The 12,649-nt window shown below is 36.2% G+C and overlaps 1 protein-coding gene across 7 annotated transcripts in view; it reads left to right on the forward strand.

The window, feature by feature from the left end:
* Positions 1–12,649, forward strand: part of EMB1417 (Pentatricopeptide repeat (PPR) superfamily protein) — a 279,888-nt gene that overhangs the window by 198,762 nt on the left and 68,477 nt on the right. For 5 of the 7 annotated variants that reach the window (XM_089796897.1, XM_089796899.1, XM_089796896.1 and 2 more), the window contains one exon: positions 714–909. The exons of the other annotated variants lie outside the window; for them this stretch is intronic. In XM_089796897.1, the coding sequence (XP_089653023.1) occupies positions 714–909 (196 nt within the window). The remainder of the gene's footprint in view (positions 1–713; positions 910–12,649) is intronic. 7 annotated transcript variants of the gene reach the window in all.

Below are 12,649 nucleotides of genomic sequence, written 5' to 3' on the forward strand. Positions count from 1 at the left end.
AACTTAATTGGAATGCCTCTTGAAGGAAAATTACTATATGAATAATAAAATTGGTTCCTTCTACCTTTCCCAAATAACTTTGCTGGTTGTTACATAAACAACCCCCAGTACTTTGACAATTCATGTGCTTGTAGAATTCTGGAGTACTCACCTTATACCTTCCTTCAGGACCACTAACGATTGTGCTATTGTGGAGGCTGATCTTCATAGAGTGTGGATGATACTGCAGTATTGGGAAGCCACCCTGGTCAGCCCAACCATTATTTCTATTGTCTTTGGCTTACGATGCTGTTGCTGTCTGGCACTCAGCAATTTTGGTCAGCATTTATTGTTTCCCACAGTCTTATCTTTTCTCTATTTGTTTTAGACTAGTCTTCCATGTGGTTCAAATTTTGTTGCTGTTAATTTTATCCACTTTTTGAAGTAGCTATTCTAATGCTCTTCGTTTTTGCCTTCAATGTGATGCTGGAACTCACTGCAATTATTGATGCTGTGCTTTTGTATTAAATAGTTTACTCCTGCAATTACATTGTAATTTTTTGTGGATTCAGTTGACATTAGCATAGTTTCAACCTTTTTACAAATATTATTGACAGAATTTATATTTATATAATTTTCTGTTTTGTTTAATTGAATGTCAGTGTAAACCTCTATGATTAGATTCTTTTTAAAGTTAATTCTTTATAACTTTGAAAGTGGGAATTTTCTTGAAGGTTTTTGCTGACATGGAAGAGCTTGGGGTCAAGCCAGACCATCTATCTATTATTATAGTTGCTGATACTTTCAAGAATTTAGGAATGTTGGACAAATCTGAGAAAGTTTTAGAGAAATATCCTCAAACAGAGCAGAAGCCCTTCTATCGTAATGGAAAGCCCTTACAAGTTTCAGTGCATAAACCACAAAACTATGGTATGGAAACATCCCTAAAAATAGGAAGTTTGTTTTCTGCATCATGTTGTGTGTTCTATGCAAAATGATAAGTTTCCATTTTAAGGATGCCTAGAAGTACTTTTGTTTTGTTTCCTCTTCTCATTCAAATTGTGTGCAATTGATGATACAAGATTTTTTTATTTTCTAAACTTGAAACTGGCTCCCTTTCATGATTAGTGATCATGCATGCTTTAATGATATCAAGGAGACCTTTAATCTATTATCACCCAAGCAAACATTGTAAAAACCCCTTCTGGTCTTATACCTATTTGCTGATTGAAAATGAGAAATGTTTTGATTTTGTGTTTCTCTTTCAGATTTTAGGATATATACGTTTTGAACCTTTTGGATATGGAAGGCCTCAAATATGTAATGACTTTGCAATTTTAAAAGTTTTCAATCTTTTGGTATTATCCTTTGTAGAAAATGAATTAACAATTTCATGAAATTTGAAATGATTATATTAAAATCAGACAAGAGCTGGACAGATTATCTTTCACACCCTTTTGGAAAAAAACATACATTATACATATTAATAATTGAGATGCCACCTGAACTGGAACTGCTTTATGTCAAACCGTATCACATAATCACCTTCCTATTGCTCACATGGTGTCCTTGCTGCCATTACCTGACCACAGATAACAACTAACTCTGGCAGTCCATGGTGATGAATATAGCGGGGTGTAAATATGTGCAAGGGGCTGGTGCTGCTACTTGACCTCCAAGCACCCACATGGCTGCTAAGACCAATCACAATTCCCCAGCAAGCTAATGTGACTTTCCCAACAGCCATCTCAGCTCCAATGTGAGGCTGTGATGTGATATGAAGGCTTCGTGTGATATTGCCGTCCCACGTATGGTGTAATCAGAATTTTCTTTCAATCACGGCTGCCACATATTAAATGAAATGCAGACTGTCCATAGCCAAGTCAATCACAACTGAATTATGTAGACTCTCAGCAAGAAATCATGGATCACCACAACTCAGGAATTATTCACCTTCAGAATCTCCAAGCCACAGTAATACAGTAAGGGGAATTGGAAAATTGTTTATAACAGCACAATTTGCAATAAATTTACTAGAACAATCTCCCAGACACGGGAAACACAGATAGGAGATTTAGATAGTGAAACCACTATACATCAGCAGTGATTTCAAACATCAGAAACTTTAGAGATCCTTATACATCAGCAAGGGCATATAGTTAAGAACCTAGGAAAAAGCCACAAAGGTACAAAATCAAATATATAATCAAGCGTCTCTTTTCCAATGAAATGAGCTCTCATTTATAAGCTTTTGTTGGCAGAAGTTTCCATAAAACTCCACTTTAGAAATTGTGGAAGTTTTTCAAAAAAACTCAACACTAGAAACTTTCCAACTTGCCTTTTAAAAATATCACTTAAAAGTTATTATTATAATAATGCAACTCAATGAATAATAACTCAATAAGTGCTCATGCAATTATTAACCTGATTAACTGCAGGTGACGACCAACTGCCAAGCCATCCACTGTGCTGCCGAAAATATCAACTACTAAAAATAGACTTACTAAAAATAGTAAATCCATAATTGAGACCCCCAAAATGCCTTGTCAGCTCACGAGGGTCGCTATGGTCAATTGACTTGGCCAACTACAAGAACTTGCTAAAATGGTACATTACAAACATGCCCAACATCTACATTTCCCAACTAGATGAACATGGTTTTGATCTTCTGGATGATCCCCCTAAATGTAAACCTAGTCAAGTCACAAAGTGACTATCGATATTATTAGAGAGATCGAGCTTAGAAAGCTTACTAGGATTATATCGATTGAATAAGAAGTGAAAGATTTTTTATTTAGCATTATAATGAAGGATGACAAATTACATTATCAATGTCGAATAAATAAAAGAACATTCTAAAAGAAAATAAAACATAAAGCATATTATAAAGTTTGAATGTTTTTGTTAAAGTCTATGATTAATAACTAGTTGACAACTACCAAATAATAATTACTTTAACACCCTTCTTTAATGGTCAATCTACTCAATATGCTAAACTCATCTCATAATTTTTCATATTTGTTTGAAACTTAAGACTTGGTTAGTATATTTGTAGTTTGATCCTTTAGAGGACACTAGTGAAACATTATAGATCCACTTCTACAAGTTGTGTAGTGAAGTGACATTGTATCTCCACATGTTTGGTATGCACGTGGAAGGTTGGATTTTTAGCAAGTTTGAACATCCCATGATTGTCATAGAATAGGGGTAGACTCAGTTTGTGGCATCTTCATGTTTGAAAACATCCTAATATGTCAAATGGTGTATACTCCCCTTCCTAACCAATTGTTATGGTGGACCATTAGCCTATTCGGTTTGGTTCCCATAGACTTACTATTTTTAGTTAGTCAGGTTCTAACACTTGTTTAGCTAGCTAACATCTATTTAATAGCATTTGTGTAATGTCCCCTTTTAGGGATTGCCCTAATTTTTGCCCTAGAATCACAAATTCCATTAAAATAAGAATTATAAGATGGTTAGAGATATAACTGTACTACTTAAAATGCCTTTCTACAAGGTAAATCTTGGTTTAGGTCCTGTGATCACTAAATAAGGAACAAGTATACACATATACAGACATAAACTAATTATATTGCCAGCAGGATATAATCTATCTTAAGCCTTGTGAATTGATGAAAGAGATACACAAACCCTAAGCTAGCGATTTAGATAGAAATGCACATGAAGTTCACTTATAGCATCAAACACCCATATTTACTATCCCTCACAAATAGTGCCTTTCTACGATGTAACCCGTGCCCATTCCACTGCAAGTCCTATTCCCTTTCCTTTGTATGATGTAGCTCATGTCCATTCCACCACAGGACTCTTGCCTTTATATGATGTAGCATGGTTCATTCTACCACAGAACTTATCCCTGCCCTTTGTATAATGTAGCACAGTCCATTCTACTGCAGCCCTTATCTATCTTGTGAGATAATAATTGCATCATATTCCCCGAAAGTCCCCATCCTCATATGACTTATTATTGCAGATTGATGAAATATATATATATATTGCAATCTGGTTAAGATAACTGTTTAATTTGTGTAAAATAGTTATAGCCCAACATAGAATTAGCTTGTAATCAACATGTTATCATACTAGTTGATCAAATGCATATTCATTGAGATACTTGTATATTTCATCTCTCTCTCTCTCTATATATATATGTCTTTATATTTAATAATACACAGGAAGATACATTTATATCAGATAATACATATAATACAGAGATATATATAAACATATGTATCAAATGGCATACATATAAATATTCATCAAATGACATACCTTTATAATCTGTGATTTAGAATTTTCCTTTTCTCCCTTCTCTGTCTGATCAATCCTTTATAGAGTCTGTTTTCTTCCACAATTTTGTGTTAATAGGCTGCTGTGCGGAGCCCTTGCTTTCTATTTGATATGCTGGCTGTGTGTAATCTGATACGTTTCCAACTTTCCTGTATCTCTATATTCCTCACTGAGTTTTATGAGTGCGTATGATCTTGTTCTTTACACTTGGTTTGCTGATTGTATGGTCCAACTGCTGATTGACTTACAAATGTTGACTAGATAAACAAATGCTGTTCCAAATTCCAATGACCCCTCTTTTTCTCATCAATTTTCTCTGTATATAACTTCCCATTAATGGGACACATTTCTTTACAAAGAAAAAGGTCACACTTCTTCATGTCATTTGGTTATTAATGTAAATTGTCTATCTATTTTTATTATAATTTATTTAATTATTTTATATATTCTAAAATTATTATTTATTTACATTGTAATTATATTTTCTTTTTATATTATTGATTCATTCATAATGTGATCATATTTTATTATTCATATATTTATCTATTTCTATTTTTAAAAAATACAATCTATTTATTAATTTTCTTTGATAATTATTATTTATTTAATAAAATCTTATTATTTATTATTAAAAAATGGCTCGCATGCAAGCTCAGTCTGCTTTGTGTTCACATTGCTAGTGATCGTCTGCTGTAATGATGCTTCCCCTTCGGCTCCTCCAAACGGTTACTTTCCATCTTTCGAATCTGGTTCTTATAATATGAACCCTCTAGAGCCAATTCCAACTCAGAATTCATTTGCTGCTTTGATGGAGGACTGTCCGGTTTCAATGAAGAGGAAAGCTGCCCCAAATTATCACTCTGCAACTCTAAACGGTGCTCCAATGGATAATGGCAACAAAAGAAGAAAACTTTTAGGGAATCAACCCTGTAATGGCGATTTTGAAAACCCTAATGCCAGGTCTAGGAATGACCAAATAAGGGTGCTTCCCATTAGCGCATCTACCATGGCTATAGGGGCAAATGTTGTTCCTTTAGGCAAACAGATTAAGGGATCCACCCTAATTCCTCCTATTCCAAGAATCCCTAGAATGGTAGAAAAGCAAGTAATAAATGATCAAACTACGGTAAAATTGGTAGAGAATCGGATGACTTCTCCTAGGGCTTCTCAAATCTTGCCTACCAAGGAATCGCAAACCCTCATTATCAATGATATTTTCACTAATGGATTATGGGGTTTGGTACGAACCATTGCACCAAAACCCCGAAGTGCTAGTGAAGGCCGCCCACCAGGATCATAACATCCCAGCACGCTTCACAGTGCAAACTCTGGGCTAGATGTGCGTCCATACGGTGGGCCCTCCCTTGGCCGTATGAGCCTCGAACAAACACTGCAATGCCAGCAATGTCAATCACTCTGGGACTCAAACCTGGGTGGATGCTCTGATGCCACATGGTACTTTGATACCACATGGTATGAACCGTTGCACCAAAACCCCGAGGTGCTAGTGAAGTCCGCCCACCAAGATCATAATAGGGTTATTGTCAAATAAATGGCCTATTTGCCAAATGGTGTGGCGAGGATCCTTGTGGAACCCTAGTGCGAGATTGGCTCGAAACCTCCTATGGCAACCAAGTAAGAATCTCTGCACTAAAAAATGATGGTTTTTCCTTTGACAGCTTATCTCTAGATTTAAGGAATAAATGGTTACATGGAGATCCAATTTTCCTAAAAGGGTTTCATTTAAAATTCTTAAGTTGGGAACCTAATTTTGATCCATACTCATTTAACAAGGTTAAAGTTATGAAATGGATTCTCTTTAGAGATATCCTGGTTGAATTACTACAAAGCGACATTCTTTGTCGCATTGAAAACTCATTGGAATCTTTCAAAGGCTTGGAAAAAGATTGTCTCCTCAAATGACATTAAATTGCTAATTGAAACAAAATTTTCAATAGTAAAATTCAATCAAATCAAGTTAATTATGATTAACTTTTTGTATTATCTGGAACAAGAAATTTTCAAATGTAATATATCAAATAGAATCCTTTGGCAGCCACCCCCTGTAAGAAGTGCAAAAAATTAAAAGATTTTAAAAATATGAATTCTTTGGGGTTTGGTCATCTAGCCCTAGTCTTGATATCTCCTTCAATCCCAATGGTGGAGGCTTTATTATTTTAGATAGTGTCCCCTCCTTTAGAGGGTGTGCAAGGATTCCCTCTCGATCCTATTTTTGAGGAAGGGGAAATTGTGGAAGGTCAAGGGTTAGTGGAAGTGGCTCCCACGACCCCTCCCTCTTCAGCCCATGCCGATCCAGGGCCACCTGGAAAAATTGTTATTTTATCTCCTAGAATTAATTATGTTCTAGGAAATGAGACTGGTTTTGTCAGAAACATGGTGGCCAACCTTCCATCCCCTCAGGTTCAAAATAATGAGAAGACTTTTGTTCCCTTTAAAACACCCTTTCTGTCTCCCCTTGTCTTAGGGGCTACTCTATCTCAAAATAGTAATAGATCCTCTAGTCATGTGATGAGTAAGGAAGAAAAAGAGGCTTTTTGTAAGAAACTCATGAAAGAGCTCATTAACATATTTATTATGGACTTTGTTAAGGAAGGTCTAATTGTCGAAAAAAAAATAGAAAAACTCCTGGCTCATGGAGGTGAAGGATAAACTAGTGAAGATCTTAGAAATGATTTATTAAGGATGGAAGAATCAGAAAATCTAAGAGGATTGGAACAAGCTAAAGAACCTCTTTCTTCTCCAAACTTGATAAGGATTCCTAAGAAAAGAGACAGGAAATCTTAAAATGAACTGAGGACTCAAGATGTAGAGGCCGAAGGCCAAACAAAATTAACCAATTTGTTTGATGTAGGGAAGGGGAAGTTCCTTCCCAAGGAGAAATGAAAGTCATAACATGGAACATTAGGGGCCTTAGTGCCCCTAACAAACAAAACTTGCTTAAGTGCTGTCTAAGTCAATATAAACCAAACATTATGATTATTCAAGACACTAAAATGAATTAGGAGGAGCTAAATGCTTATTAGAAAATGCTAAGGTTTAGAAACATCTTTGGAAGCCCAGCCATAGAGGCCTCTAGAGGTCTAGCTATCTTCTTGATTCCTCACACGGTAAGCATTACTCCACTAATGTGCGAAAGAAACTAGATATCTTCTTATATCAGGTTTTTTAATTCCAACCTTCAATATATGTTAATTAATATTTATGGTCCCACTCCTACATTGGACAAAAGAAATCTATGGCTAGAGATAGGTAATTATTTGCAAACACTGCTAACCTGATGTATACTGGGAGGAGACTTCAATGCAATATCCTCTCTTGTAGAAAAAAGTGGAAGCTTATTAAAACTATCTCAAGCATGGACTTTAATAATTGGATATCTCAATCAGCCCTAATGGAAATAAAATCTAAAGATAACCCATTTACATGGAACAATAGAAGACATGGCTTTAGTCAAACAACAGGGAAATTGGAAAGGTTTTTTATTTTTTTAAACATATCCCTTAATATTTCTCATTTGGAATCTGAAACTATCCCTTTCTCTGGTTCAAATCATGACCCAGTTGTTTTAACTTTTGATTCTGGCAGCACCCCTATTAGAAACCCGTTCAAATTTGAATCAGTGTGGTTCAAAGATGAGTCCCCACTTAAAATTACTTGAAGAATGGTGGGTTAACTCGGAGGTTTTGGGCTAAAAAATGTATAAGGTGGTACAAAAGCTTAAAGTCATTAAACAAAACCTTATCCATTGGAATAAATCTAAGTTTGGAATTTTTTTTTCAACTAAGGCTAAGATTGAACTAGATGTGGCCAAGGTCAATACAAAAGTTATGCAGTATGGTATGGACGAATATTTGTATCTAAAGGAAAATGACTTCATACTGAGATTAGAAGATATTTAAGCTAAAGAAGAAATCTTCTGGAAACAAAAGTTACGAGAAACCTGGTTAAAGGAAGGAGACAAAAATACCAAATTTTTTCACAATAGTACTAAAGTGAGAAGAGCTAGCAATAAGATATAAAAAATAAGAGATACTGTGAACACGATGCTAGATAAGCCTACTAACATTGCAAAGGAAGTAGTATCCTTCTATGAGAAAATGTTAAACAATCTTGAGGCTCATCTCTAGCTTTTCAAAATTCTTTCCCAAGCAAAATCCATAAGCTTATTGGGGATGATCTAAACAAAGCTTTATTAAGTAAAATCTCAAAAGATGAGGTCACTACAACTCTCTTTCAAATGGACCCTAACAAATCTCTAGTGCCAGATGGCTTCCTAGCCTGCTTTTTAAAAAAATGCTGGCATTTCATAAGGGACAAAGTAACTAAGGCCTTGGAAGGTTTAAAAATTTTTGGAGGACTACTCAAAGAACTTAACCATGCCTTTTTAGCTCTCATCCCCAAACATGGCTCTATGGATAGTTTCAAAGACTAACGACCAATGGCACTATGCAATACCCTTTATAAATTAGTGTCTAAAACACTAGCTAATAGAATGCTAAAACTTCTCCCCTTCTTGATTAGCGAGGAGCAGTTAGGCCTTGTACGAGGAAGATCCATTTATGATGGGATAGTCATAGCTCAAGAGGCCATACACTCTCTTCAACACAATGGATCCTCAAGCATGCTTATTAACCTAGATATTAGCAAGGCTTATTATAAGGTAGATTGTTGATTCCTATGTAAATGCTTGCAAGCCTTCGGCTTCCCCAAGCAACGGATAAACTTAATCTTCGAATATATATCCACTCATTAACTCTTTGGCTTGGTCAATGGAACCCCACAGGGTTTTCTTTCATCATCTAGAGGTATCCAACTATCAACCGAGGAAGAAACAACAACTCATGTGCAGTTAATTGACGACACAATATTGTATAGGGAAGCTAGCATAAAGGAGGCTAAATCCTTTAATAAAATTCTTCAAAGCTACATGTTAGCATCAGGACGAGAAATCAATTTATCAAAATCTTAAATCTTCTTCTCTAATTCCAAGGAAGCTATGGAAATTGAAATTGGTAAAATTCTTAACATTCAAAAAGGTTCTCTCCCCTACAGATATATCAATATCCAGCTAGAATAGGGGAAAAGAATCTCTTCTAGTTGGGACACTCATTGTGAAAGTGAAAGCAAAGGTTCATTCCTGGAAAGGAAAGTGGCTTTTACTGGCAGGAAGAATTACTATGCTAAAATCAGTTCTATCAAGCATGGCAATCTTTCAACTCTTAGTCTTCAATCTGCCAGCCCATAAAAGGGATTGTATTAATAAAGTACTAAAAGATTTTCTCTGACAAGGCTTAGAAAGTAAGAATAAAGTATCCCTTCTGGCATGGGACAAGGTTTGTAGACTTCAGTCTGAGGGAGATGTTGGCATTAGAAACTTGAAAGATCTAGCTTGGCCCTTGGAGCCAAACTTATTTGGAGAATGATTAGATTCCCTCATTTAAAATGGGCTAAAGTTCTCTACAATAAGTATCTAAATCCAAATGATCCACTTAGCATTCTAAGGACTAAAATCCTCCAAAGGGTTCTAACTTGTGGAATTTTATGCTGAGCTGTAGATTTATCATCCTAAACAAAGCAACTTGGAAAATAGGTAAAGTCAAGTCTGATTCTAGACTGATTCTTGGCATGGATATTAGTTAATTGTTAAAATGGTAAATCTTCAATCCTCTAGAACAATTCTAGAAAACATTCTGGGCCCTTACTTAATAAACTATGTGGACAAAGATGATAACTCTCTAGATGGCTTGAAATGGAAGTCATTCTTAACCTTTAACATTCCACTAAGGAAGCTGAAAGCTTGCATGCATTACTTAAACAAGATACATCACCTTCTCAGGCCAAGAAGATATGCTAATCTGGGATGGATCCAAAACAGGTGAGTATAATTCCAAAGATGGGTATAATTACATTTATAATCTCAAACACCATCTTGAAGTAGCCTTGCCTCAATCTTCATGTTGGGCCCCCTTATGTTTTCCCAAAGTAGGAGGCTTTTCTTGGCTAGCCCTTCAAAACAAAATTCTAACAACAAATAGGATTAGGAGCATTGGATTTGAAGGGCTTTCTAGAAGCCACTCACGTGAAACAACAGAGGAAGATGCATATCATATCCTCCTAAATTGCGCCTATGCCTTTTTTGTTTCGTATTGGTTTTGTAATAAAATGAGCTATAAATTGGCACTGCCAAACTCATTTTTATCCTTTTTAAAATCCTGGCCTAAATTGAATCCAGTATGCATCTATCAGGGTTTATGGATCATTTGTCTTTCTATAATTCTATGGGAATTATGGAAGGAGAGAAACAGGAGAATCTTCAAGAATCTAAACATGTCCTATATCCTACTTACTATCAAAAACTCTGAATTTTAAAATCATGAGTTTGAATGGGACAACATTGCCAATGTCTTCTTGGGATGATATGCTAAGAAACTGTTGGCCTGGTCTAAAACTCCCCCCGTTTTAGAGTACAAAGAAAAGAGTTCAGTGTGCTTAGTTCCCTCCTGTGGAGAATTGGGCAAAATTAAACTTTGATGGAGCCTCTAGAGGCAATCTAGGTATTGTAGGGGTTGGTTGTATTAGAAATCATCTTGGGGAGCACCTTGCAATTTGTTTGAAATTAATATGTAAGTTAACTAATAATGAAGTAGAACTGAGAGCTCTGATTGAGGGCCTATGGCTATGTTCCAAGCTTAGCCTAATCAGGTAGAAATAGAGGGGGACTCAGCTATCATGATTAATGCCTTTAGAAATCAATCTATGCCCAATTGGAAATTAAATACTTTACTAACGGAAGCCTTAGTGTTAATAATTTTTTTAAAGAAGACCACTATTAATTAAATATATAGAGAAATGAAATATTTTGGTGGATTCTTTAGCTGACAAGGGGGCTGATAGAGTTGCTGAAACTATCATATACCCCCATCCGTACCCTCCTTAATCACTAACTCTTAAAACTACAAAAAAAATCATTTTTAAACCAAGTATAAATGAAGTAGTCCGATTAAATCTTTCTATGATTGAGGCAGCGTTCGTACACATAACCATCATTAAAATATCACTTAGGATTAAGCTAGGGTGGTGTGTCATGGTCGTGCAAGCTTCTCTCCTCTCCATGTGTGAGTATTAATTACTCTTTACATCTCAAGTAATGATGGCATTTATTTCCTCTTTTCATTTCTTATTTATAGGAAGAATGATGGCCTGATTCTGCACTTCGAAAGCCATGGACACTCCCATCAAGCTTACAACCTCGAGCCGACTCATGGCTTTCGACAACCCAATCAAGCTAGATAGGATAATGCAATTTATGCATGTTAGGAAGAAGATTATATGGAGAGCAGTCCTCCAATGCTAGGGCACTCAATACATAAACTGCCCTAACAGATTCTACTCCAATGTGGATATAGTGGCCATGTTTATTGTAGTAACTAGACATTTCTATGTTGACAATGCCCTCACTGCAGACCTTTGTTGTGAATTATTTGAGAATGAGCTTTTGGGTGGTCTAGATACTGTCCTGATGAACTTTAGAGGGGACCTCACGATTCCTCAAGCGACCAACTACAACGTGTGTTTACCATAGGGTAAATGGTTTATTAATGCATTCAGACAATAGACAAGAACATGTAACATAGAAGTATTCCTTTTATTATTCACATGTATACAAAAGATACGACAATATTCAATATGATTGATGCCAAATGTTTTCTTTTTGTTCAAGTACATATATCTGTTCGAAGGGGTGACTCAACCATCACGCAACCTTTCGGTTCTAATCTACCTGTTGGCTATACAATGTTTACCAACAACATCATTCCCCCCAAAAAGAAAGTCATCTCCAGATGACACATTTAGAGACAAAACAAAAGTTAACTAAGAAGACTCAGAAGGATGCATCCCTGAGTGCATAGATCGGCTTCGTCACAGCTGATACACTTGCTCGGTATGGACCTCTAAATCAGCTCGGATCTGGGAGTTCTCTTTCACTACCTCCTTAAGCATCATTGTAACCTCTTGGCATTCAACTTCTTTCTGGTTATGGGCTGTCTTTGCTGACTCCTCCTCCTATAGTGTTGCTGCAAGTTGTTGGTCTACCTCTTGTTTCCCTTGTGTAACTTCCTCGAGTTGTGCTAACAATGTTGTCTGCTCTGTTTCCCATGCAATCTGCTGGATGGTAAGTCGGTTGGCCATCTCCTTCTGAGCCTTTTCTGCGGCCTCCTAAGCTTCTTTCGCAGCCTCCGCCCGTCGTCTCTCTGTGAGCACCAACTCTACCAGGATCTTGCTTTTCTCTGTGATGTTGGTGAGGTAGGAATGAATATCGTTATCCTTTTCCTCTACT

Source organism: Cupressus sempervirens, chromosome 8, assembly GCF_028749045.1.
Source record: "Cupressus sempervirens isolate cs-2001-9-10 chromosome 8, ASM2874904v1, whole genome shotgun sequence".
Taxonomy (NCBI): domain Eukaryota; kingdom Viridiplantae; phylum Streptophyta; class Pinopsida; order Cupressales; family Cupressaceae; genus Cupressus; species Cupressus sempervirens.